The 27,970-nt window shown below is 45.1% G+C and overlaps 2 protein-coding genes across 3 annotated transcripts in view; both read left to right on the top strand.

The window, feature by feature from the left end:
- HSDL1 (hydroxysteroid dehydrogenase like 1) overlaps positions 1 to 10,535 on the top strand; it is a 33,469-nt gene extending 22,934 nt beyond the window's left edge. For both annotated transcript variants that reach the window (XM_046680197.1, XM_046680198.1), the window contains one exon: positions 10,401 to 10,535. In XM_046680197.1, the coding sequence (XP_046536153.1) occupies positions 10,401 to 10,535 (135 nt within the window). The remainder of the gene's footprint in view (positions 1 to 10,400) is intronic.
- A 182-nt stretch (positions 10,536 to 10,717) lies between these two features.
- Positions 10,718 to 27,970, top strand: part of MBTPS1 (membrane bound transcription factor peptidase, site 1) — a 41,268-nt gene continuing 24,015 nt past the window's right edge. Inside the window, exons 1-10 of the mRNA XM_046680196.1 lie at positions 10,718 to 10,886; positions 11,394 to 11,651; positions 14,511 to 14,714; positions 16,433 to 16,543; positions 17,012 to 17,121; positions 18,407 to 18,523; positions 19,059 to 19,126; positions 22,882 to 22,984; positions 24,977 to 25,128; positions 27,765 to 27,926. Of these exons, the coding sequence (XP_046536152.1) occupies positions 10,718 to 10,886; positions 11,394 to 11,651; positions 14,511 to 14,714; positions 16,433 to 16,543; positions 17,012 to 17,121; positions 18,407 to 18,523; positions 19,059 to 19,126; positions 22,882 to 22,984; positions 24,977 to 25,128; positions 27,765 to 27,926 (1,454 nt within the window). The remainder of the gene's footprint in view (positions 10,887 to 11,393; positions 11,652 to 14,510; positions 14,715 to 16,432; positions 16,544 to 17,011; positions 17,122 to 18,406; positions 18,524 to 19,058; positions 19,127 to 22,881; positions 22,985 to 24,976; positions 25,129 to 27,764; positions 27,927 to 27,970) is intronic.

Below are 27,970 nucleotides of genomic sequence, written 5' to 3'. Positions count from 1 at the left end.
TGCCCTCCGATCCAGAGAACCCTTCAGACCCGTAGCATCTTGAGACCTTGGCTCGCCCAGTGATAGTCGTGACCCCCTAAGACTGTTACAGAGCATCAGCATCATTTTTAATAAGATGTTTACCAAAATAAGATGTTTTGGGTCAGAGCCCCCGAGAATCTTGGCTTATGTGTCCACAGATGAAGTTAAATATCGACATTCAGATTCTGAACGACACTTCCAAGTGAGTGGCATAAGATCTCAGAGTTGAACTCTGGCGAATGTCGTTTCCTCTGGCCCTTTAGTCTTAACTCTGCTAGTAAATTGTGCTCTGACTTCAAGGTGTGTTTGCGTATGGGTAAAAACAAGGGGCTTGGAGAATAGTGGCTCTTCCCAGCTGCTTTATCTGCGGCGCTCATTTTGTTTTTTTGTAAGAGCTTTAAGGTGAAATTTACATACCATAAATTTCACCTGTTTTAAGTGTACTTATTCAGTGGTTTTTGGGGTTTTTTTTGTAAATTTAGAGTTGTGCAATCATCACCACACCCACTTTTGGAACATTTCTGTCACCCAAGAAAGATCTCTGGTGCCCGTTTGCAGTCATCACTACTCATTTATAACCCAGCCCCAGGCAACCTCTATCTGCTGTCTCCTTAGATTTGTCATTTCTGAATATTTCATATATTCAGGTGGCATCATGTGTGGGGCTCTGTGTCTGGCTTTTATTCAGCATTAAGGGTCATCCATGTTGTAGCATGTGTCAATACTTTGTTCCTTTTTACGGTCCAGTAGTAATCTCTTGTGTGGATGTAACATACTTTGTTTATCCATTCATGCAGAACACTTTTGCAAATAAGATTTTGTTTCCATGCGCCTCAGGGACGGCCAGAGCCCTTTATGGGACGAGGTGGTGGGGGTGGCCTGAGTGGGCCTCTTGCCCATTGGGTCTCTCCTTTCTCCTCCTCCAGCATCCCTTATAATCAAGAGTTGGTCGTGTCGGTGAAAAAAGAGAAATTCTAATTTGGTGCTTGTGGAGCCTTTGAAGCACCCAGGGTCCCATGGGATCAAGTGGGATCTCTTCTGGTCCAGAGGTTTTTAGCCTTCTCTTTAAATTCACGTGTCTTTGACTCCATTTTCTTTGATTCTGGCGGTAAGTAGTTCCTGCCCTGCCAGCTGCCTCTTGTGTTTGTGTGGCAGCCGTAGTACGTGCCACAGATAGTTAGGGTAACGAGCTAGGAAGGCTGAAGGCTCCGGGAAAGTGCACGTGGCTCCCATTAGTGTTTTAAGTGGAGTTTTAGGGGGAGATTGGCAGCTGTCTCTTTGAACCAGGAGAGAGTTGAGATATGTTTTATTGGGAAAACTTGAGTACTCCAACACTTGGTGACTTGAAAAATGAAGAAGGGGAGGGTGGACCTTGTACTTGCTGTTCGGTAGAGGACCTTGGTCTCTTTCAGTGTTTTGCCTGAGACGGGTTAAGGAGATGGTAAAAAAAGAGACAAGTTAATTTCCCCTTCCCTGTGGCCTAGTCAGTTTTGACATGCTGCAGAAATCTGTTAATTGGATTTATTAATCTTGTTAGTGTCTTTTGCTTAAGAAAATGCGTTTAAAATGAGCTAAGTGCTAAGTCTGCAGGTGCCTCATCTGTGGCTAGCCAGGACCAGTTGACTGAAGGATAAAGAGATGAGGCGGCGGAAGCAGCGTATCTGAAAGAATAGGCAATAAAAGACTGTGTAGACCAAGATTTCTCAACTCGGGCACTGGTGACTCTTTGGGCTGAATTATTTGTGTGTCCCCGTTCTGCAACCCCCCCCCCCCCAGCCTACTAATGGACAGAATGTGCCAGAAGGAATGGTTCAGTCAGGCTTAAGAATACACCTTTAAGAAGTGTGATCTGGCATTGCTTAAATGTTAGCCTGTTAAACAATGGTGATACAGGCAAGTATGCAATTAGTTACGAAAGTGGTATTTTACAGCCAAATTGTAATTGAACCAAATGGTACCCTTTCATGGCCTAAACACAATTCAATTTTCTCTGGAGCCATTTCAGTACGGGTTCATTAAAAATCAAGGCGTATCAGCGTAATTAGATGACTTTCGGGTGATACAGATACGCCTGAATTGTGTTCTTTATTTGCAGAGAAATAATTTCAGGTGTCCTTTAGCTATACCCAGAGTTGTCGTCTCAGTGATGCTCTTCTAATGCAAAGTGAAAGAATCTCAGAGCTGCAGGGAATGTTAGCTGTCTGCTAGACCAGTTGCTTGTCCAAGTAATACATTTTCTTTACTTTGTCTCCCTTTTGCACGTACATCTCATTAAATCTTATTCCTGGCATATATTATTTGAACTGTTTATTTTCCGTTTAGTATTTGATATCAAATACTACCTTGTATTAGAGGCATAATTATACTTACTCATGGAAAAATCCATACTTAGGTAAATAGCATCTTTTAGGGCATACCTTTGTATGGAAAGATAACCAGGTCTTCTACATAAAGAATTTATAGAAATTAAATCCAGTGACCACTTAGTGGATCCAGTAACAGCCTGAACTAGGCCTGTGAGTAAGTAAGACTACAGATGATAAGCCTGTTCACAGTGAACTGGCTAAAAGCTTAGCCTTAAGCTAGACACAGACAGATTTTTGAAAACAATTCCTAGGAAATAGATCTGTTTTAAGCTCTTCTACAGGTACAAATAAAATGAAATCTTTTAGCATATTTTTTAATCTTCGTGCTACTGTCTTACCAGACAGTTTTTCTATAAAATTTGTTTTAAAAGGTTTACTAAAGTATTTAAATAACATTTGTTTTATCTAATTATAAAAGTGTAACATTTGCTGTTTGTAAAAATGTCAATGGTGAAAGAAGAAAATAAGCACCTGTAATCATACCAGTGAAAGGTGGAACCATCATTCCCATCTTGGCAGATCTCTTTTCATGGTCTTTTTTTCCTGTGATTATAGGTACATATTTCAAAATAAAAATTTGGATCACACTGTACAGGAACTATTTAATCATTCATTAGTATTTCTCCATATTCTTTAGGAAGTCTTTTGGTTTCCTATTGCTACTGTGACAAATTTCTACAAACTTAATGGCTTAAAACAACACGAATTGCTTACTTACGGTTCTGGAGGTGCGTCGTCCAGAGTCGGCCTCCCTAGGCTGAAGGTAAGCTGTCGGCAGGGCGTCCGTCCTTCTGGAAGTTCTGAGGGGAGTCTGTTTGCTTCCCTTTTTCAGTTTCCTGAGGTGGCTGCACTCCTTGGCTCCTGACCTCCCCTGCTTACTGCAGCCTCCTGCGTCCATCACATCTGCTACTGCCCCCTCACAACGCCTGCCTCCCTCTTGTGAGGACTCTTGTAATTACCTTGGACCCACCTGGATAATCCAGGATGCTCTCCCCATCTCGAGATTCTTAGTTTAATTACACCTGCAAAGTCCCTTTGGCCATATAAAGTAACATTTACAGATTCCAAGGATGGGATGTGGACATCTTTTGGGAACCATTATTTGGCCTTCCAAAGGAACATAATTTGAAATTGCTGCATTGCAGCCCGTAGTATGGACGAACCGTAGTTATTTCTCTGGTCCCCACTGCACCTTTTGATGGTCTCTGATTTTTCCCAGTTATAATCCTGGGGCATCAGTCATTGTATACTTTCAGATTCACACTTCCATGGAGTGCATTTCCAGGGGATTTCAGAGAAGCGGGGCGCCTGCCTCTCAGGAGTGCGGCCTGTGAGCCAGACCACCCAAGTTCCCAGCCCAGCTTCTTGCCCCCTGGCTGCGGGGCTCCAGGCCAGTGCTGCGCTACCCAGGGCCTCAGTTTTCTCATCTGAAAATGGGGTGGTCATAGGTTGTTGTGAGGCTTCAGTGAGTTAATGCCTGTGCCTGCCGTAGAAAAGCGCCTGCCACGTGATAAATGCTCAGTAGTGTTAGTTTTCGTTGTTATTACTGGTTTTATTAGAACAAAAGTTTTTTATATCCATATTTAAGGTTTCTAATACATACTGGCAAATCACCATTCTAAAAGGTTATAAGGGTTTTTTTTACATTCCCTAGCAACATATGAGAGTACTCATTGGTCTGAATTCTTAAGCATGGTTTGGAGTTTACACTGGATGTCTCAGTGTTTGTCTGTCACAATGTTACTTGATTTTTTGTAATGTAAATGATAGAAACACTGGGGTCAATTTTAACAGAAATTTACTTTACCATGAATCTTTTCAGGAGTTCTCTCAATTCCTTAGAATGAGAAATCCTTTTAATTTCACTTTGACTAGCTCATTCCTGGCTGTCGGGATGTTAGGATGTCGCTCCATGTAACAGTTGATGTGTGTGAGTCTGTTTGGCTTGGTATGTAGTCACTTATGCACACAGTGGTCAGCACAGACTGAGTGTAATATAAAAGGCTTATAATTGCACCCCCACCAACTCTTTTTATAATTTAATACTCCCACCCTTCTCAGTGCATTCCCAGCAACTGAGACTAAATATAGGACTTTTTTTTTTTTTTTGGCGTGTTTTGAAAACAATTTCAACCTACCAGAAAGGTTCCAAGAACAGTACAGAACCTTTTCTCTGAATCATTTGAAGCTAGTTGCAGACCTGAAACCCATTATCCCCAGATACTTTAGTGGGCATTTCCTGCACGTAAGGTCCTTACATAATCACAGCACAGCCTTCAAAACCAGGAAATTAGTCTCGATACACCACTGCTGCCCAAGCACAAGCGGGCCTCATTCAGGTTTTGCCAGGTGTCGCAGTAATGTCCTTATAGCAGAGGGGGCCCGTTCACAGGCTTGAGTTGCAGTTAGCTAGTTGAGGGGCCTCTTGAGTCTCCTTCATTCTGGAGCTGTGTCAGCCATTCCTTGGCTTTTGCTACCTAGCCACTTAGGAACATTCTAGGCCAGTTGTTTTGAAGAGTTTCCCTGGCTTTGGGTTCTGATGTTCCCTCACGCTCTGATTCAGGTTGTGTGTCTCTGGCAGGAGCCCCACAGGTGATGCCAGGTCCTCGTTTGCTCAGTGGACCTGATCTGTTCTCATTGCTGGTTAACTTCTGATGAAGCTGCTCCACTGTGAAGTTACCCCGTTTCCCTTTGTAGATCAGGATTTTGTTGGGAGGCATTCTGAGACTGTGTAAATATCTCATTCTTCTTCAGACTTTCACTTTGTTTTATTTATATATCTCAATGTGGACTCGTGCTTTCCTCTTTTTTTTCAGTGGGCTGTCTGATGTGCTACTTTCATTATTTTGATGCTCAGGTTGTCTGAAGCTGGCCTCTGTGTCCCTTTGACACATCCCCATCATTCTTTGAGCTATTCTTCACTTTCTGGCACAGAAAGATATTCCAGACTCATCTGTTCTTGCCCAGCCCGGCCTGGAACTGTCTCTATCTCCAAGGAACCTGGCTTCTTTTCATGGAGAAGGATATTTGGGAGACCAGTTCTGGGCACTAGGTGGGCTCCCTTCTGTTGGGAGCATGTCCTCTCAGTAGACAGACCTAGGAAATGTATGTACGTGTGTTTGCATGTATGTATGTACACACACATACACATTTGCATATATTTACTTCTATATCTGTCTATCTGTATATTGAAAACCTTAAGTTCACACCAGTATTTCCAATTTCAACGTGATCCTGCATGGTTCATTGAATTGTTTTCCCTTTTCATAGTTATGACTTCCTTCTCTGACAGTGAGTAAGCTGCTTCCCGTTAACCGTAAAATATTTATTTGATCAAATCAGTTTCCCTTTGTCACTGCCACCATCCCACTCAGGCTGTCACCCCTCACCAGGTGCCTCTCCCCCACACACCTTCCTCACCCTCTCAGACGCCGTCACCCCACACCGGGCCAGAGAGACTCCCACCATGGCCTACCTTCTTGTCCTCAGCTGAATTAGTCAGAAAGGGAAGAAGAAAGGGAAAAGTTAGAACTCTTTAGAAAGTGTTTTCCTTTTCCTGTGTGTATATGTATGTGTCGGTTTACCTACTCTGTTTATCTTATACTTGTCACTGCTTACCTGCTTGCCACTGCATGGTGAGCCCGTCTTGGAGGAAGTGCTCTCCAGGTTTGCACTACATAGTGAGAGCGGGAAGGCTCCACCCTCCACACAGGTGAGTAGATATTTGGACAAGGGAGGGTGCAGGCTGGGCTTTAAAGACCCAAGAGAGGAGTCACTGGGGACTGGCCGTGTTCAAAACAGGCAGGGGCACAGAGGTCTGTATTAAGTGGCTGGTCTTGTGACCCCTGTGCCCATGCCAACCCTCAGTAGCCTCTAGCTGCCCTACTCCACCCCCGGTGACATTTTTGTTTTCCTCAAAGCAAATTTGTATTTTGAAGTCTTATTTTGGGCTTGGGAAACCATAGAAACCTCAGTATCCATTGTCATGATTTTTTACGAGCTGTGGGTCTTTGAAAAGAGTGTCTTCTTAGAACCCAGACTTTAGTTCACTTTTAAAGAACATAAGCGGGTCAGCCAGATCTAGACAAAACAGGGAGGTGTCTCCTTATCCCTCTCATATCCAGCCTTATCATTTGTCCCCATGGGATTTTTCTCCTTGAGTCTCTTCCTTCCAGCCACTGGTGGGTTTGGAGACTGGAGCAGGCTGGCATTCACCAGCCTGGCCCTTTTTTGGAAGGAGTCGATGACTTTTTAATTATGAAACCAGTGGTCTCTTTCAGTCGACCACCTTTCATTTTGAAAATTCTTTTTCACTGATTTTGGGGATTTTTGGATCTCCCTGTTCCCTTCTGCCCTGACCATGCCCTCCCAACTCTAATGCTTACCCTAAGTTTCACATGTTCGGAATTCGGTTCCTGCTAGTAGTGTTCCCCAAACCAGCTTTTCCTGCAGCCTTCTCCATCTCATGGCCAGACACCATCAGTGTTTGGGCAAGAGGTCTTGGAGTTGTCTTTGGCTCCTCACTTGCACGCACTCCCACGTCTGGTTGTCAGCAGATTCTGTAGCCTCTGCCTTCACATCTGTAACACAACCGTCTTCATCACCTCTCCTGCCCTACCCTAGCCTAAGCCACCATCTTTACAGAGGCCTTCTGGTTGGTCCTCCGCTTCCTCCTGTGTCCCCCTCCACACGGAAGCCAGAGCGAGCCAGTTAACATGCAGGCCAGCTTGGGTTGCATCTCCGCTTGGATCATGCTTTCCCTTCCCATTCACAGAGAGCTGAGGTCCTTTCTCTGACCTACAACGCCCTCGCTGGTCTGCCCCTCAGTTCCCTCTCTCCTCTCATCTCCTACTTCCCCTTCCTTCCTCTGCTCCAACCACACTGGCCCCTGCCTTACCCGGCCAAGCATGCCCTGTGCCTCAGGGCTTTTGCACTTGCTTTCCCATTGCCTCTGATACTCTTCCCACAGGGCTTGGCAAGCCCTTCTCAGGGCTCCTTCTCAGGGGTTTCTGCAGCACTCCGTCTAAAAATTCAACCCTTCCGTTCACATGTCATATTCCCCTTCTCTTTTTTTTTTCTGCTTTCAAAATATAGTATTTATCCCTAGCTAAATACTGTATGTTTTGCTTACCTTTTGTATTACCTGTCTCCCCACACTAGAAGGTCAGCTCCATGAGGTCAGAGATTGCTGTTGTATTTGGTTCACTGCTCTGTTCCTACCACGTGGCACAGTGCCTGGCTCTTCGGAGTGGCTCAGTTCATGAGTTCGACTGCTCAGCAGTCCCGCCTGCCTCTGTTTTCTCTCTGTGCACTTCACTCCCATTGGATGCAGAGTCTCTTTCCACCTGTTTGCTGGATGTTCAGCTCAGACTTGATACCTGCTGGGGGCCCTGCCCGCCGCCGTCTGCTAGCCTCTCCACACTGGATCTCGTTGCCTCCCTGCCCATACGGGTGACTTGCTGATCCTGCGTATGTCCCTTGTGTTTTCCTCCTGTGTGGTGCAGCTCTGCTCAGAGTGCCCCACTTCTCCCTCCTTGTTTCCGTACTTCCAGCCCTACCAGCTCAGATTCCGCCAGAGCCTGCTGCCACCCACCTCATCACAGCGCAGGAAGGACCCTCTGTGCGGCGTCCCTGGCAGTGTGTGTGCCTCTCCCTGGGAAGTGTCGTCTCCAGGGCTGTGTTTAGCGTCCGGCATTTACAGCTGGCTGCTCTGCTGGATCCCACCGGGAGGGCTGTGGCCCTCACTTACCAACAGGCCACGTGTCGCCTGCAGCGCCTGCTGCTGTCTCGAGCTTGGTCAGCAGCCTGTAAACTCGTGTGATTTAATGAGCGAACCAAGGGAGAATGCTTAGGATATTGTAGGGTCCTATTTTCCAGAAACCTAAAAAGTTTTATTTTTCTATTTGGGGGAGAACTGATTACCTTCGGCACTTTAAAATTTAAAACCCTCCTAACTTTGTCTTTGCATTTCTCTTTTTTTTGTTTGTTTTTTTGAGGAAGACTAGCCCTAAGCTAACATCCATGCCCATCTTCCTCTGCTTTATATGTGGGACGCCTACCACAGCATGGCTTGCCAAGCGGTGCCATGTCCACATCTGGGATCCAAACTTGGTCCCACCGAAGCGGAACGTGTGCACTTAACCACTGCGCCACCGGGCCGGCCCCTCTCTTTTAAAGTCAGGCTCCCCGCTCAGTTTTAAGAGACCATCAGCCATTTCTTCCATATAGGCTGCATGATAAGTTCACTGTCCTTAGCTGTATGTGAATTATTTTGGAACAGGTTTAATTACAGTTGATCTAACTCTGTTGGGTCTAAGATTTGCTCATTACTCACTGATGTTTGTGTTAGAAATAGTCCAAATATGTCATAGATTCTTTAGCTTGAGGTAGAACAGTTTTAAGAGATTTTTTTTAATTTTTTTAAAAACTTGCTGTAATTGAGAGACCCGTTTAAATCTTTTAACTGTAAGTTCCTTTCCTATAACAGGAGTCTTATCACCAGTGATTAGCTTTATCTTCTTGGACCAGTAATACTGTCATTTAGTGAGGTCTGCGCCTAGTCTAATTATATTCTGTGATACCCCATGGCTGCAAGTGCCACATATAAACAAAAAAACTGGGGCTCACTCCCAAACGGATCTCTGTCAAATAGGTTGGAGGGGCTTTGGTGTCCCTGTTGCTTTCCTTTGGTCTTTGTCGTCTGGCCTTCGCTTTTAATTTAATTTCTTTGTTCTTGTGGTTGGCATTCTCATTGTTGTTCTTCCTGTTGATATGAAAATAACTTGTAAAATTTCATTTCTGTCTGATGAGCTCCATTCCCCCAACCTTAGTTTCCAGCTCCAGAGAGAGCCCCGCTTTTCAGGCTTGTGTGTTATGACAGCAGTGAAATTCTAAGTATTAAACTTCTAAACATTCTTTAGACGCTCTGCCACCTTACTTTACCTCGTCTGTTTTTCTGGTTGTCGAAGCACCTATGAATAGTTCTCGAAGCCACAAACTGCTTGTCGCTCTAAGGCAGCGGTTCCTGGTGTTGTCTTCTTAGAGACAAGCAGCAGTGCACGGCCAGCATTGCTGCATTGTTTGCTTCTGGTGTGATCTATGCGACTGATTTTTCTGGGCATGCTGCAGCCAGCAGAGTTTTTGCTGCTGCTCTCTTTTTCATTGTGGAGAATGATTGTTTTTCCCCCCATTCAGGTATTTTGAAAGGCATCTGTGCCCGCATGTCGTTTAACACGCAGAGAGCATGTTTCTTTGGCAACGGCTTCCCTCACGGACTGTCCCTTCATGTTGCTTCCAGGAAAGAGAGAATCTGACTTTATAGCATAGTTAGCAGGTTAAATGTTTTTAAGTCGAGGCTGCAGGTAAAATGAATTTAATGCCAGTAAATACCCTTCTGTACTCCTTTCATAGAATTGGCAGAAAATATTTAAAAATCTGAAAAGGTGTAGTCTGAGTAATTTTAAAGCACAGTGTCTCTTAAGGCGTTAAGTACATGACTTGTATAGAAATTAATTTGTTCTTGGGTATTAACTTTACAGCAGAAAGTAAGGAGGTAAAAAAGCTTTTGCCTGAAAATTTGGTGAAATTTATGGGGAATTAAAGTGTTAATTGGGGAAATGCCCTGGAGTTGAGTTGCAAACGATAGGAAAATGCAGAATCTGAAATGCAAGCCAAGTAAAGGATCATAGCAAAGGGCTCTGGTCCTTGGTGCTCGGACGTGCAGGGCCAATGTGCTTAATATTCCTGGTGATCTTCTCCTCAGTTTTCTCCGTTTTTCTCCTTTACTTTATCCTTTCTTATTTTTGAAGCTCCCTTAAAACTTTTTTTTTCCCCTGAAAGAGGTGAGGAGTAACTAAATCAAATGAAGTAATAAAATGTCGTGTGTGCGTCATGCGTCCGCTTTGCTCCTAACTGGGCTATCTTTTGACCCTCTTATCTAAATTGCACCTGTAGCTGCATCCTCTCTGGCTGAGTGTGCTGCTAATGGCCGCGTGTGCTCGCTGTGTTTTGTAGATTGGCTCCCAGAGTGATCGCTCATCCCGCTGGACTTTGCTTCTGTGGTGCAGATGGAGCGGAGGACTCGGTGGTCTGGGCCGGAGTGAGGGAAGCCTGATGGCCAAGATGGAGAAGAAACGAAGAAAGAAATGAAAGCCTCTTTTCAGGCCAAACCACAGAAGGCCATGAAATTTAACTTTTATTTACGTTGGACAAGACTGTAAAACGGCTGATCAGTAATGTTTCCGCTTTTAGCCGAAACAAAAATTAACTCGTAATCAAGGAAGAAAAAAGTGCAATTTGAATTTATGTGATTTTTATGATCATACTCACTTATGACCATGAAGCTTGTCAACATCTGGCTGCTTCTGCTGGTGGTTTTGCTGTGTGGGAAGAAACATCTGGGTGACAGACTGGAAAAGAAATCTTTTGAAAAGGCCCCGTGCCCTGGCTGTTCCCACCTGACTCTGAAGGTGGAATTCTCCTCGACGGTTGTGGAATACGGTAAGCATGCAGAGGCCCTTGGAGCTGGTGAGGGTGGGCCGTCTGGAGGTGCCGCTGGAGGGTTCTGTTCTGACGTTCAGGTGCCCGGATGTGAGGACCTAAGCAGATGGTCTTAGATAATTCACTCCAGATTTTGTTCTTGTTTTGAGTAAAATAAAACAGCCTTCACTTCTCTGAATTCCTTTTTCCTATTTGAAAAACTTACATTCATTTCTTTGCCATACGTTCAAACTTCTGTTAATGTTTGCCTTTTAAAAAATAGCACAGCTGTCTGATTTTGAGTGGTGTATTCTGTGATCTGGGGTGGTTTATACAGATCATTTTAACTCAGAACTCTGGAAACTGCTGTCCAGGGCGTTTAAACCAGTCTGTTTTGTTTACTATTTCTACTGTGGGTTTTATGATGTATTAGTTTTATTTTACTGCAGAAATTTTAGATTAGATATAATCTTATGTTTTAATATATGTACGTAAATTCTTATTTTTATTTGTGGTTGCTGATTTCAGAATATATCGTGGCTTTCAATGGATACTTTACAGCCAAAGCTAGAAATTCGTTTATTTCAAGTGCCCTGAAGAGTAGTGAAATAGACAATTGGAGAATTATTCCTCGAAACAATCCATCCAGTGACTACCCTAGTGACTTTGAGGTGATTCAGATAAAAGAAAACCAGAAAGCGGGGCTGCTGACGCTCGAAGGCCATCCCAACATCAAGCGGGTGACCCCCCAGCGGAGAGTCTTCCGCTCCCTCAAGTACGCTGAGTGTGAGTACCGTGACCCAGCCGCCTTCCCTCAGTTTCTCTCTGGGACTCAGAGAGTGCATGCAACCACACGTGATGTGCTCCACCCCTCTCCCCCTGCCCCCAACTTTATTTGGAAAAATTTCACACTGGCAGAACAGTTGAAAAATAGTACAGTGAACACCTGTGTCCCTTCATCTAGTTTCATCAGTTGTGAGCATTTTCTTGGCAGGAATTTGAAAAACAAAAAAGAGGCTTCTTGCTATTCTGTTACGAAAAAATCTGCAAGTTGCGGTGGAAGGTGATGATGATCTTTGTTTCTGTTGGGAGTGATTTTCATCCAGGTGGAGGTCTCAGTGTCCTCAGACTTGGACGCGGGCACCCCGCACGCTCTCAAGTGAGAGACAGTGGCTTGAGTCTCCTCTTCACTTGCATTTTGCTTCTGTCAGTGTGTTTTTATTTTTTGTGGCATCTTGCAAAATGCCTTTTCCTTGGGTTTCCTTTTGTTTTTCTCAGAGCCTTTTGACTATGCACAGTCCTGCCTTAGCTGGGCTTATCTAAGTCATAAGCTGTGCAAGTGTGAGGATGGAAAGAATTTGATTGTTTCCTTTTCAGCTTGAAGGCTTATTTCCTATTTGTTTACAACTTGGGCTTTTCGAGATTGGGTTTATCTTCAAATAATAAATTGCATATTTATTACATAGTATTTTCCAAAGCACATGTATTACCAAGGGTAAGGTTTTTTTCCTATTTGTCATAAACTAGGGTTACAAATTGCTAATTCTATTATTATTTACTATCATTTCTTTCATTAGAAGGAAAAAGAAATACAATTTGGCTTTTCTTCCTTGGTGGTATATTAGGCCTGAGAACCTCCGAGGTTTAAAAAAAGACACAGGCGGAAAGGCTACCAAATTTGCATATGTGACGAGCCAGTTCTCGAGTCAGCTCTGCAGTTCAGGTGTCGGACTTCTTCAGAGCCCTCTCTGCTAGGCCAGATGTTTTGTAGTGCTGTTCTCTTCACAAAGCAGTTATCTCAAAACAATCAGGAAGATAAAACAAATCAAACCGTGTACAATTAGTCAAATATTATCCATTGTGCCTTCTTTTTTTTATCTTAAATAGCTCTAGAATATATTAGGAAACACAGAAATGCCTAATTTTAGCACGGGAATCAAAATCTCAAGGTTGGGGTTCCTTCCTGTGCTGTGCCCTGCACTGTGGCTGTCAAGTGCTGTGCTTGACACACCAGAAGGAAATAGTTTGCCACCTGACGGGCCCAGCCTCTCTCGTCATCACCCCTGACCTTGTGGTGAGCAACTATTCTCATCCGAAAACGGAGCTAGTGCTGCCTACGTCTGTGGTTCCTTGGGAGATAAAATGAGACCGTGCATGTGGAGAGAGCTTAGCAGAGCTTTTAGGATGCTGTAAGTAGACACTAAATGTTAATTATGGTTCTCTTGTTAGAACCAGCGTTATTTGGGGCTGAAACCTGTCCCCCTCTGGACCCCATCCCTGGCTCTGTCCCGTGGCTGTGAAACAGAGCTAACCTGTTTTCCACAAGACAATACTTAAAGGTTTATTTTGAAGAGATCCATGGTGTCTCCTTGACAGTGTCTTCTCTCCAGGATAGTAAAGATCTTCAGTTCCTTCAGCAGTTACTCATATGACGTGGTTCACGTCCCCACCATGTTAATTGCCTTCCTTTGAGTACTCTCCAGTTTTTCTTAATTGCTCTTAAGAGTGAAGCCAGAACTGGCTTCAGTACTTGGGGTGTAGTCTGGTCTGCTCAAGGTAAAGCAGGACAGTCCCCTCCCTTGTTCTAAATACTGTTCTTCAATTAGTACCTCCAGTATTGTCCCATGCTGTTGACTTAAAGGAACAGAATCAACATGGGAAGTTCAGTACAGAATAATTTCCGTTGGACTGTGTAAATAATTACTGACTAAAATTGACATGACTGTATATTTCTCCAGGTCTCTGGACTTTCATGGGTGTAGCCTGGTAAGACTGGAAGAAAAATGATTCTGACTTGCTGTAGAAACAGAACTTAAATAGTATTACAGATTTGCTCTGAAAAGTGATTTGCAATACGATGTTTCTTTGTCATAGCATGGGCTTTGAAAAGTAAAGGGACAACTCTTGTGGTATTTCTTTTGCTTTTTTTTTCATTTTAAAAAAAGTAAGGGAGTTATGATTAGCAAAATGTATGCTTTTTAGTGTGCAGTTTGGCAAGTTTTGATAAAAGTGTAGAGTCAGGTACCCACTAACAAAATCAAGATGCCTCCTAGTCACATCCCCCTCAGAAATCCCCCTGGACCTGGGTGGTTTTTTGCTTGTTGAAAGGAGACGTTCTAGTAGATAAGCCTGTGGAGTGGAGCATAGTGAGCAATGTGCAGTTGGAAAAAGGTCCTCTTGATGTTTGGCCAGAGGTAGGTGTCATGGGAGAACGTGGCTTTTTCCTGTCCCAGAAATCTAGTGCTGTAAAACTTCACATTGGGTGAGTAGCCATTTCCTTCCACTTTTTCTCCTCTTCTGGTTAAGTGAGAACAAGTTGCTGATGAAAAACCAGACATTTCTTCAATATTAGTATCACAATTTAAAAATGATTATTTTATCAGTCTCTCTCTGCCTTACATTGGTTAGAAAATTCCGGGTAAAAAACCATTTGGGATTAATATGATGGCTAAATAATATCCTAGAAATAGAACTGCACTGAGACTGTCCTTGTAGCAAAGAGAGAGAATCCCACCTTCCTTCAGACAGGATTTCGGAAGGTAGTCATTGCTCTGTCCGGAATGATTGTTGTCCCCGACAGGTGTCGTGTCCGTCGTGTCCTTTCAGCATTTCTCCTTTCCTCATCTTTCTCTTCCTTGGCTCTAGCTGACCCCGTCGTGCCCTGTAATGAAACCCGATGGAGCCAGAAGTGGCAGTCGTCCCGTCCCCTGCGGAGAGCCAGCCTTTCCCTGGGCTCTGGGTTCTGGCATGCTACAGGAAGACACTCGAGCAGACGGTTGCTGAGAGCCATCCCGCGCCAGGTCGCCCAGACGCTGCAGGCGGACGTGCTATGGCAGATGGGATACACAGGTGTGCACTGTGACCGGAGCCGCGGAGGGCCTGCTGTCCGGGAGTCCTCCCTCTCCAGTGCCTGGTGCTGAAGCCGTGTGGCCTCATGCACCTGTCCTCCTCAGTATTTGTTGGGCGGGACACAGCTGCCCCTCGTCTTTGACTCCTGTTGTGCTGGGTATCTGTTTCTGTGGCTTTTCTAAGTGTTTAATCCTGTTTGCTTTTTGTGTCTTGTTTTTCTGTACCATTTCCAAGGTTAGAAAGGGTGGATTGTGGAGCATTTTTCTCCTGTGACACGTATGTGATCAAACACAGCACTGCCCACTGGCGGTCCAGCAGAGTTCTGTAATTTCTCAGGGAAAGAGATCAAATTCAAAGATAGTGTCCTTGATTTAGGCAATTTCATGAAAGTGAGTTTATCACTCCAGTGTGGTGCCCTGTGTGCAGAATGGCTAAGTCTGGACGATTGTACTTGTTGATCATTTGTTTCAGAATAGGAAACAATATTAATGACCATATTCCATGAAATAAAACTCAAGACCACTAGGACTTTTCTCCTTACTGATTCATCATGGCACCACGTCCCTGTTTTAACTCCTATGAAGGTTTAGATCCTGAGTTTTAAATGTACGCCTGTTTCCCTGGCCCCAGGCCCTCCCGCTTTGTCCAGGTCCTTTACCTGTTACCTCCTGGACTCAGAGACCTTTCTCCTCCTCTGATCGCTCAGCCTCCTGCCCATCAGAATGCCTGAGGTACTGAAGCTTTTAACACCTGGGCGACTGGCATTTTATGAAAATGATCGTCTCCTCTCAGTTTTATCTTTTTAGGGTGAAAACTCCTTTACAAAGCAGAAACTCTCTAATCGTCAGAAAAGCTGGTTTATTCCCCCCAAACCAAATGGTTTCTAATTTTGTGTGTGCATTTTTAAAAAGTAAGGAAAACTTTTTGTTGATTTTCTCATTGTAATTGATTATTTAACATGATATTGATACATAAATGCAGTTCTCACACCAGGAAGACACTACCCTCACTACATCTGTTAGCTGTTAGATAGTACAGGTACTTGTATCTTTTCCACCTGTTTTCTAGAATTTCTTGACCCGACAGCATCAGTCGTATTTCACATTGGTACACATGGCTTTTGGCCAGTATCTGAAGTAGACTTGTTATTATAGCAAAGTGCGTAACATAGTGGTTTTCCTTACAATGTGATTAGCCCTGCGTGTTGTTGACAGCTGCTCTCTGCAGTGTCTTGTCTCTGATGAGCAGCATTGAGTGTGTCACCACACTTGTCAGGAAAGGGAATAGTTTCCCCGTCTCCTGTAGGGGTGTGCTTTGTGGGTACCCTTTGCCCTTTAGGGCCTCTCTAAGGAGATGCGGGGGTGGAGACCTGGAGGCAATTACCAGAAGGGGGAATCAGTCATAGGTGGAGGCATGGAGAGGGGTGGTTCCATCCTCAAGCTTTGGTGACAGGTGGGGGGTCCAAAGAGATTTTCTGTTTACCCTCAAGTCTTGTTTAGCAGCAGAGGATGGCGTTTCCCCAGCTGTCCCCTTTTCTTAGTCTCGGCTCAGCCAGGGCCCCTGGGGCATCTGCCCTAGCTTGTGCACTCTGGGCCGGCTTTGGCCCTCGATGACATATTGTTCTCTGTAGATCCCAAGGAGGGATGTATTTTATAGACAAAAATTCAAAAAGATGATTTCTCCAAACGTGATTGTGCATGCTTGCTTTTTGGAATAAGGTGCTAACGTGAGGGTTGCTGTTTTTGACACTGGGCTGAGCGAGAAGCATCCTCACTTCAAAAATGTGAAGGAGAGAACCAACTGGACCAACGAGCGAACGCTGGACGACGGTAGGTGGCAGTATAGCATAGGGAATACCAGTGACGCGTTTTCTGGTCACATAGAGGCTTTGTACGTCACTCCTGTCCTCTGTTTCATCAGTTAAGAGTATATTTTTCCACATGATAATGGTTAAACTGTCCGTGTACAGCAGTTACTTAGACAAACCCAAGTTGCTGTTGTACCTTTTGGCAGAAACTTTTCTAAATATCTCAGAGGATGTCAGGAAGTAGAGTTTGAGGAAAGAGAGGGGGATGCCTGGTGCAGGAGCATCTCCCTATTTGGGAGAGAGTGGGAGTGGCTGGACCCAGAAGCGGGCAGGTAGGTGCAGTGTGGGCTCTGAGTGGAAGACAGTAGAGAGGCAACAGAGGCCCTGTGTCTAGGACTGGAGAATGCGTCTGTTTGAATTGGTGATTTCAGCCCTTGTGTCTTGGCACATTATTGGCTGTTTTATGACTTTTTTTCCTTGTGGGCAACAGGGCTGGGCCACGGCACCTTTGTGGCAGGTGTGATAGCCAGCATGAGGGAATGCCAAGGATTTGCTCCAGATGCGGAACTTCATATTTTCAGGGTCTTTACCAACAACCAGGTAGGTGTTTTGAGGACCCCTGAAGCTTAAAGAATTGATATTAAAGTATAGAAAGTAAAATCTCTAGAAAATACTGGTTTAAAAGCAGCACACGTCCGTGATGCTGAGCTGCTGCTGGCATCCCCTGTGCCCTGCTGTCTCTCCACTGTCCTTCTGGGTGGCTTTGCACTTCTCCCACCACCCCCTTCATTGGCCTTTCTTGAATCCCGAAGACCCCGCTCTGAGGCACTGCGCTCAGGGATTCCTTGACCCCCAGTTTATTCCTCTCCTTCGGGCTTGCCTAGGGCTGCTGTGCCCCCATGTCTCAGACACATTTCTTGTACTTCCGACCTGCGAGAGTCATGTTTGAGGGTTTGCCACCCCTGCTGGCCTGTGTCCACCTTGAGGGTCGCCTCTGTAGCCGAGCACCCAGCATTGTGTTGGGTAATGTGGGTGTACAACCTTGTTCCTTTCCTCTTCATTTGGAAACTGTTTCTAGAAAGGGGAGAGGGTCCTAGTATTTATTTATCTTTAAAATTTAATTTTTGTGTAGGGAATTCTTAGTTCAGAAATATCAAAAGGCAGCACAAGGTACTGTCCCCATCCAGCGGATACTTACCTCACTGCCCCACGTCCCATGTGAGAGTTCCTTATTTTCTTGTACCCCTCTTCCTAGAATTTCTTTTGCATATTTAAGCAAATATAAATATGTAGTCTTATTTTTAAAGGCCTTTAAAAAACATAATTCTTAATCATTACACTGATTCTATTTCCACTGTACATTTAATTTTGTATTTTATAAAAACACCTAAATGGTGATACACAAGTAATTGAACTTCTGTAAGGAAACTAGGAGGAATTGAACATCAGGAAAATTATTGCGTGAAATCACTTTTATTGATGCCACTTATCCTTCAGTCTATTTAGGAATAAAAAAAGATCAGACAAATACATTAAACTATTTAGAAACATTTAACTTAGTAGAAGTGTCTTACTTTGATAAATCCTTTTACAAGAGGGGCAGCTAGAAGTTGGGAATGTCTCCTCGGGAGGTCGCCTTTAAGGTGAGGAGCTGTACGTTAGACCAGGGAGACAGGCCCCCTCAGAACCCAGATCCAAGGACTTAGCATTTCTGAGTGAAGTAGTTCACGTTTCAGAGCATTATTTATTCTTGGATTTATTGCTGAAATTTAAGTTACTACTTCACGCTGCTAAGAGTCTGTTCTTTACCCTTAAAACTAAAACTCTGCTGTAGCACGTCAAGACTCTTACTGAAACACCTAAAGGACTGTTTAAAATTAACTAGGTATCCTACACATCCTGGTTCCTGGACGCCTTCAACTATGCCATCTTAAAGAAGATCGACGTGCTGAACCTCAGCATCGGCGGCCCCGACTTCATGGACCATCCTTTCGTTGACAAGGTTGGTTGTGTCCCTGCGCAGAATGACGTTGTGGTTGGTCATAGCTCCTGCTCTTGCGCATACCCCAGCTTTGAGTGCTTCATCTCTGGGTGCTGGTGGCTTGTCACCCACATGGTGACAGATTTTTTAGGACAGGTGGGTAACAACGTGAGCTTTAGTGACCTGTGTTGGAAGTCGTGCGTGGTGACCTGTTGACTCCTTCTCATGTAAACACACAGCCTGTCTTCTCTTTGATAATTGTGAAGTTAATCATAGTTTAATGAGTCGAAATCGTTTGTTTTAGTCTAAACTAATTGTGAACGTGCCTGGAAGGACGCTGTCTGCTTTATGCTGCCTGGGCCTATGGCCTGGATCTTGTGATCTCTAAACACACCTGTTACAAACATAGCCATGCCTGGAATGGGCTGGTGTTATGTTTTGAGAGGGTCCCTCCTTTTTTAGGACTATTTTTAGAAATTATGGCTCTTTTTGGACAGTTAATATTGGTTATTAAAAGTGGTGTACTTTCACAAATAAGTGCTTGCTAATTTTATAGGTGTGGGAATTAACGGCTAACAACGTAATCATGGTTTCTGCTATTGGCAACGATGGGCCTCTTTATGGGTAAGTATCCCCAACAGAGATGACCTTAGAGGTGTTTTTTTGCCCTGAAATAACTGAAAAACTGTTTTCTGTCTGTCTCTGTACCTATCTGTACCTGTTTATATCTACCTGAAACTTTGTATTGTGAAAATTTTCAACATAGAAAAAATAGACTTTGTAATAACCCCTGTTCTCACCATTTTCTTCAGCAGTTGTCAATAAGGCCAGTATTGTTTCTGCTTTGTTTTTTTTTTTGCTTTGCTATAAATAGCAGTTTAGTGGCCTAAAGTTTTTTATTCTACTTTTTTTCCCCCAAAATCAATCAGGAAAGTAAATCTGTTAGAAATAAATGGATTTCGCAGTATTTATTGAGACCTGCTATGTCCAAGACCCAGGGGTGAAGAGGTCAATAAGATGAGTCACCTGCCTTTTTAGGAAAGATGAGGTACAAACACAACAAAACTAATACGGGGGACAGAGTGTGGGGTGCATAACAGAGACACGGCCACAACAGGCCAGGGGCTTGCCGAGAGGGATCAGAGAGGACAGATTCGAGAGAGCAGCGACACAGAAATGGCCCTGTGTGCTGGTTGTCATGGGAACAGAGGCAGCGTGAGATGCGGAACATCAGTCACTGAATCACAGGCAGGAAACTTGTCAGCTCAGAGATTGCAGTTTTCTTTCTCCTACGGCTCTGATTTTCATTTTCCAGATAATGTATATAAATAATTTCTTGTGCTGATATGCTTTTGCAGTGGGATGTCTGTCGCCCTCCGTTATTGGGTGCCTGAGATGTGTGCAGTTCAGTACTGGGACAAAGGGTTTGAGGGAACCACAAAGGAGAAAGAGAAAATATGGAGAGTGCCTGCAACAAGCCCTAATAGGATGGAGGGGGAGACAGATGCCTCCCTCCCTCCACTGTGTGTCTGTGGTGCACACAGTGTGGGTGTGTGCTCGAGCCATCAGAAACACTTGCTGCTTCTTGCAGCAACCTCCCTTGGAGTACCTGTCGGGGAGCAGGCGGTGTTGAGGACTGACTGAGCTTAGGCTGAACTGTATGAAATTAACGTTTTTGTAGGTCACGAAACATGCATATTGGCAGTCACATGGTTCCATTCTAATAGTACTTCAGTCAGTGATCCTGTTTCCTTGTAAGGGGTTGAGGATTCTGGACTTTTGTGTCATTAGTAATGTGTGTTGTGACTCGGAGGGGTAAGTGGCATAAATAAATCCTGACTATAGCTCTACCGTGACAGTCACCAAATCCTAAGTCTCATCAAGTTGTCTTGTTTTCTCTTTCACGTGTCCCTCCCCTTTCTACTGTCCCCATTCCAGGCCAGCCCTCATCAGTGCAGAGTCACCAAGTTATCAGTCGGTTTCCTAGCCGTCTTCCTCCTTCAGTCTTTTCCCACCCGAGCTCTTCCTGTGTGGCCGACGTGTGGCTGTGGGGTGGTGGAAAGGGCGCAGGAATGGAGCAGGCGGGTCCAACCTGTGCTTGCAGGCTGGCGCCCTTCACTTCTCTGGGCTGCAGCCTCCTTGCCTGTCACGGAAGGGCACGAGACCCACCCTGTGTGTGGTTGTGAGGATCAAATTAGACAGTGGAGGGAAGGCACCACGAATCCTGAGCTCTGTAAGTGCTGGCTGTTCTTTTCCCTTTTCTTCTGTTTCTACTGTTAAAACATATATTCTAGCAGTTTTCTTATTGAAGAATTTCCAGTGGCTCCTTATTGCCTAATCAAATCCAGTTTTTCTTCTTGGTTGTCAAGATCCTCAGCATTCTAGCTTGGAGTCGACAAACTGTTTCTGTAAAGGATCAGATAGTGACTATTTTAGGCTTCGTGGTCCATATGGTGTTTGTTGCAACTACTCCCTGCCCGTGTAGTGTGAAGACAGCCGTGGACATGTGGAAATGAATGGGCGTGGCTATGTTCCAGTAAAACTTTATTTACAAAAACAGGCCGTGGGCTTGGTTTGGCCCATGGCCACGGTTTTCCAACCGTAGCCTGAAGCTCTTGCTTTATTTTCCGCTGCCCCATGCACATCTTCTTCAAATCCAGTCTCCTCCCTGGGTCTCCCTACAGAAACCATATTTACCTCAGTCCCCTCACCTGTCCCTGCCGCCAGCTTGCCTTTCTTTCTGTTCACATCTCTCTTGACTATCTCCTCTCCCCCAGGCCATTCTGACTGCTTTGCCGCACGCTAGCCGCTCTTCTGAAGTCCTGTGACTTTTGTGGGCAAACTCAATGCTTCTAATGCAGGAGTTGTTTGTTCTCAGTGTTTTAGAGGAGAACCCTGGAGAGGCAGGCCCTGTGTCAGCTGTGTCTGCTCTCAGAGCTCTGGCATCTGCCTGCTGCTCTGTCGTGCTGGGATGGCACGTCGTCGCCGTGGCACAGCCTGTGCAGTTACAGCTCACTGCCTGGGCATCGGTAGGGCGAGGCAGAGGACGGTGACCTGCTCAAAGGGCTGAGTCAGTCCTTGCGGGCAGTGTGCTCCTGGCCCCCCTGGAGCGAATGCTCGCGTCCCCCTGGGCAGCCCCTGCCTCGACCTCTCCCGGGGTCCTGCACCCTGACACGTGGAATAGTCTGCTGCTGCTTTTCCCCCTTGAGCACCAACAAGAATTTCTTGATCCCTTCCCTTGCTTTTTAGGATTTGAGACACACTAAGTACTGTAGAGATTGACAGGTAGAGGGAGGGTGGGAAGGTGGCATTTTTTTGTGTCAGCTTCAGTGGGAAGTTCTGTCAGTGACTTCTACACCAATCTCTGCTCCTTGATTTCATAGAAGTTTATAAACTTTTATCCAATTAAAAAATCACTGTTGGTGCCTCTGAACGAGCGCCTGGTAGCATGTCGCTGGCAGGTGAGCTAAGAAGGCAGTGCCGGGGTTGACTCCGTGTGGTTTACGTTAGTCAGCTAAAAGCACGTGCCCCAGGATCTTGCTGCTGATGTCACGAAACCACATGGAATCAGCCGTGGTTGTTGAATTGTCAGAGTTCATTTTTTTGGTGGCAAAGCTGTAGTAGGTAAAGCTCAGAAATGCAGTTTCATAACTTGTTGCTTCATACTTTCAAATAGTTCAGCTTCATCTTCACTTTACAGTTTAAACGTTTTTGTCATTATTCATTTTGCTTTGATTTCTTTGCAGATCTAGTACACGAGGTGTTGAAGGGAAGTGTGTGGTCATTTCTTTGCATTTGTGTCTTCCCTCTGAGGAGCTCCAGATTACACAGTAATGATAGTCGTTCCTGCAGCTTCCATGAGGAAGGTGGAACACCCTGCAGAAGAGAGTTAAAAACTATAACTCCCTGACCGTGGCAGAGGCAGATGTATGCATAGGGTTCCTTCCCAGAGAAACGTGGAATCTAGTTGGGGAGGCAGGATGAATACCCTTGAAACAATTTGAAAGTGGTGTGAGAAGGTATAAGTAGGCGAGGATTGGATAGTGTTTAGTCTTGTGAAGGTCAGAGAATGCGAGTTCCTTCAAGCCTGGAAGTAGTGAGGGAAGAAGTGAGTCGTGGCCTGAAGTATGATAAGTGGACGGGGAGGGAAAGAAAGAAAGGCTGTTCCTGTGGCAGGAGATGATTTGAGCCCAGCACGAAGGTGGCAGTGAGCCTGGCCTTTCACAGGACAGCCGTGAGGAGCAGCAGTCCGTCACAGCAGCACACGTCTTGTCACAGAAGAACCAATACAGTCTTCGATTTTTCTGAGAGTATTTACCCTTATTCGAATTACTCTTTTAAAATGCTTTCTCTTCCCTTGTGTTTGTGCCTCACTTTAGCACTCTGAATAACCCTGCTGATCAGATGGATGTGATTGGAGTAGGTGGCATTGACTTTGAGGATAACATCGCCCGCTTCTCCTCACGGGGAATGACTACCTGGGTAGGCTTTTCTTCACTAGTTGAATGTGCATGACAGCGTCATTTATGTGAGAGCTTCGGTGTATCCTAAGTGCGCAGACAGAAAAGTGGCTTGTAAGCTCGATCCTCACGTTCACGGAGGGAGGAGCCAGGGCTGTGGCTGCTCTTCCAGCCACGAGGACAAGGGTGTGGGCCGCTACCACGTCTGCCGCTTCACTGTGGCGTGTCGGGCAGGTGCCAGTTCTAGTGTTTCCGGTTCCACTTCTTTTTAACTTATTTCTGAGTAACTCACTTTTCAGGTGAGTTGGGTGCATGCCCACTTGCCCTAACGAACAGGAAGGTGAGCAGTCCTCCTCAGTGCTCAGCGAGATGATGTTTTTGGCCTTACGAAGCAGAGAAGCCAATGAGAACAGCTTAGTATCAACTCTGCTACCATGGAAATAAGTGTATTTAGCTGGGCAAAATCGGAATAACCCCAAGTTCATTCATTCAGCTACTTGGGTTTAATTATGCAGTTAATTCATCCTTTACCCATCAGAACGAAGTTGTATTCAAAATTGGATGCTCCCTCAGGCAGACTTGGGTACTCGTCCCTCCCCCTTTTGGTCTTCAGGGTCACATCATCTCTTGGGGCTCTGACTCACGGCCTCCAAACTCACAGGTCTCAGGGAAGTCCCAGAAAAGGGTCGCAGCTTCCTGAGAACTTTGTGGCCTTGTCCACACTGGCACCACTTTATGGGGTAGCCTTCCAGTTGAGCCTTGGTACCACGACATATCTACTCCCCTGGCACCCATTCCGTCAGTCCCACCAGGGGTCCACGTCTCGCACGTTCAGATGCCTCCTCCTCCAGTGATGCCGACTGAATTGATGCCGCAGTCTGGTGGACCCCACTCTGAGAAAGTCAGTTCCAGGGATGTGTTTTGTATCCCTTCATCTGCTCGCTCTCAGCACTTTCTTTGTGCTGCCAAATACTAGGAAATGACGCCTCTACCCGGTGATGTCTCTAGCTCCCTGTAAGTGCTTTCATGGGATGATGATGCAGTGTCATGTCCTTGGCCTTTATCAAGGCCTTGTTTTTATTCATTTATTTATTTTTTCTTCCCCAAAGCCCCCCAGTACGTAGTTGTATATTCTAGTGTAGGTCCTTCTGGTTCTGCCAGTGGGACGCCACCTCAGAATGGCCTGATGAGCGGTGCCATGTCCACACCCAGGATCTGAACCTGTGAAACCCAGGGCCACAAAAGTGGAGCGCACGAACTTAACCACTCGACCACAGGGCCAGCCCCAACGCCTTGTTTTTTAGTGGCATTTTGAGAAGTGTTCCTGAATAATCTACAGAGCTGCAGTTGAAGATATCTTTTCTCAGTGTCCCACATGTCTAGACCCAAGGTCCATTTATGTTTGATTACCAGGAAAGAATTTTTCACTTCAAATTGGTGTACTTCTTTCTTATAGAATATAATTTCCTGTTGTAATTCTCATTTTGCCCCAATTTCCAGGAAATTTAAGAGAGTGCTCAGTTAAAATTTTATCACAGGTTACTCATACAGTTACGTTTATCATTCTAAATGGTTTTCTTATTTCCCCTCAGGTGACAGATTGAAATAGCCCATCATATCATGTACTTTTTTCCTTCTAACGAAATACGTTTCTTTTTTTTCTAATTTTAATTTTCTGGTTTTTCTAACATATTTCTAATTTTTAAGGTATCTAGAGATACATCAGTTTCTAGTTTTGCATGTTAGCAAAATTAAAAATACTTTTTAATTGCTTTATGGCATTAGTATTATACTGGTTATTATAAAACACAGCAAAAGTCATTTTATTTTCTATGTCATTGTTTAAGCTTGTTTTCTGCGTTGCAGTGAATTTCAGACTAAAACCAGCACCTTACTAAGGCTGCACTGCGTTTAATAACCTGCATTTCTGTTGGGGTTTTATTCACCCGTAACTGCATGTAGCTGTGTGCCAGGGCGTGTGCCGTGGTAGAAACCAGGCTTTTTTTATTCGTAGGAGCTGCCAGGAGGCTACGGCCGTGTGAAACCTGACATCGTCACCTACGGTGCTGGAGTGAGGGGCTCCGGTGTGAAAGGGGGGTGCCGGGCCCTCTCGGGGACCAGCGTGGCTTCTCCGGTGGTCGCTGGTGCTGTCACCTTGCTAGTAAGGTGAGTGTTGCTCAGCGGAGAGAAGGTGGTGCCAGCAGACTGGGAGCTGAGTCTTGCTTGTCACCAACGAGGTTTGAGAATTTAGGAGCTCGTGACCTTGCTCCATCTGTGGTTCTTCATCTCGACAGAAGAGGTTGGAGCCGTTCTTTCACAGAGGGCTCTGGTGAACAAGAGTTAGATGACGTGTGTGTGGACGTGCTGTGCACTCACCGTGGAGCGCTGGACGAGGGCAAACACCTATTACGGTTTTGATGTTGGAGGTCTGTTTTGTTTTGGTTTGGTTTGTTTAAAGACTTTTTTTTAGAGCAGTTTTCGGTTCACAGCAAAGTTGAGGAAGGTACGGAGATTCCCCGTGCACTCTGTGCCCCCGTTTTGTTTGTTTTTCATGCAGCGTCTCTGCTGCAGTTGTACTCGTTATATCCAAATGAGAGTGTGTGTCCTGCAGGGAGTACAGAGGAAGCTCTTTCCCTGCCGTGTCCTCCATTTTCTTGGGGGCTCACCTTTCAATGGGCTCTGTTAGCGAAGGAGCTGTGAAAGCAAGCGGCGGGTCTGACAGTCACCGCTCCACTGTGAGAGACGAGTTTCTCCACGTGACTTATTTGTTCTCTTTGTCTCGTTGAATCCCACGTGCAGTTGGAATGGAGCTTAGTGATCCACTCTTAATTTTGCAGATAGTGAAACGGAGGAAAGTTTTCAAAGGTGGTCGACCAGAATTGCCGCTCATATGCTCTGACTGAGTCACATGGGCTAGTGCCTTAGTCTCAAAAAGCCATCTTTGGAGCTAGCACTTATTTTGTATTTCCCCCAAAATAACTGTTTTTCTAAGTGAGGCTTTAGTTGAGCTTTTGTGTTGTGATAGCAAAACTTTGCATATTTGAACGTTATTATACTCTGTGAATTTTGAAATTAAAACATGCAAATGGTAGTAAATGTTTTTATATTTAAAATTCTCTTTAAAAGCAAGTATATTTATATTGTTAATTTAGCTTCTAATGCCAGAGATTTCTTTTTTATTAGTAATCCTTGATAGAGCTGTAGAGATCTACTTCTTTCCTCCTTTTCGGAGCCGGATTCTTGAAAATGTTGACAGTGGCCAGAGTACATTGGAGAGAGTTGGAGAATGACTGGCATTGGAGAGTGACCGTGTGTGCTTGTTAGAAACTCTGTCTTGCTCTTCTGGTTGTTGTCCTCACCCCGTGTTACACACACTGAACAGGAGGGCCGGGAGGGCAGACTAGGGGGTTACCTGGTTCACTCAGGCTTCTGTGTTCACCAGGAGGAGACGGTTCCCCCAGGGCTCCTGCTGCCCTTCTTGTTGATTATGGAAACAGTAAACGCTGGTGCACTTCTGCACCTGCCATGCTTGTCAGCAGGAGTGAAGTTTCCGGCTCCACTCTTGAGCCCATCGAATCTCTGCACTGTCAGATGAGAGGGGAGATGAGGAGCTGTGTTTCCATTCCCAGCAGCATCTCTAAGCACACATATTTCAGTGGCAAGGAGACATTCGCTTTCCTCATCTCCCTGCAGCAGATAAAAATGCCATTGTGATATTTCAGAACAGCTCCTAACAGATGCCCAACACCATGGAAGTGCTTCATCAGCTTCCAGCTTTACAGCGCGCTCCTGAGGAGCTCAGACCTAACCTTCGATCTTGTCTTATCAGCAGGAAGAGGGAGAGGACTGGTGACCTGTGGCTGAGCTTTTGTCATTTCTTTTATTCTGTCATTAAGACCCCATCCCAGTTTATCTCCTCTTCTCCGTATGTCAGATTTCCCACCTAGACCTGTTAGGAAACCTACCTGTGCTCCAAGACCAACCACCATCCTAGAAAAATATTTAGGAGAATAAGTTGTTCTTTTTTGCTTACTGGATTTTCCCTCTTACGTTTAGGGGTTAAAATTTACTTGTATTTATAATACATAGATATACAAAAATCAGTGTTTTAATACTGGTCTTCTTAAGCAGTTGATAATGCTTAAGTGTCGCTAAGTTCCTAGCCGAGTAGAACTGTGTGTTAGAGTTTGTCCAGACGCACTCTGACGATGAAACTCTCAAGGTGTCCTCAGGTCTGTGTGGGTCCGTCAGGCTTTACCCACTAGGGTGGTGCATCACACACAGCCTCCCAGACACAGGCAGGCAGAGGCAGTGGGCTCTGCCCAGACACCGTGCCTCTCGCCCATCCTGCATCGAGCTCCCTCTCCAGGACTTACCTGTCTTCCTTTCCTTCCCCCAGCCAGGTGACGTCCCACATTGTCTCCTTCCTTTTGCCAGCAGGCTCCTCCCGCCCCCCCAGGAGCCAGTAACTCTTACCTGCCCTTGCCTCCTCAACCCCTAAGGTCTGTATAGTTGATTTATTGGGAAAATATGTGTTTCTGGTAAATTTAGTATAAACAGATGCTAGCCGGTGAGTCACTCTTGTTACAAGCCATGTAGAAAGTTAGTAATCGGTCAGTCCCATGGCAGGTGAAGAAATGTGCACACGTTCATTCTGATCTTATGCGGGCTTTCCCAAAGAAGCTCCCGTTAGATAAAAACAAAACAAGATTGCAGGTCACGTATTACCGCAGGGTAGGGATAGTCTGATTTTCATTCTTTTACTGAGAGAAAATGAGCAAATGTGTGATTTTTCCCCCCAGCACAGTCCAGAAACGTGAACTGGTGAATCCGGCCAGTATGAAGCAGGCCCTGATTGCATCTGCTCGGAGGCTTCCTGGTGTCAATATGTTTGAGCAAGGCCATGGCAAGCTGGATCTCCTGAGAGCCTATCAGATCCTCAACAGCTACAAGCCACAGGCGAGGTCGGTATGCTCCCTTTTGAATGGACGTTTCTCTTCTTCACTGG

Source organism: Equus quagga, chromosome 13 (genome assembly GCF_021613505.1).
Source record: "Equus quagga isolate Etosha38 chromosome 13, UCLA_HA_Equagga_1.0, whole genome shotgun sequence".
In the NCBI taxonomy this organism is placed as follows: domain Eukaryota; kingdom Metazoa; phylum Chordata; class Mammalia; order Perissodactyla; family Equidae; genus Equus; species Equus quagga.
The sequence above is the reverse complement of the archived record's forward strand: the minus strand, read 5'-3'. Positions and strand labels throughout refer to the sequence as shown.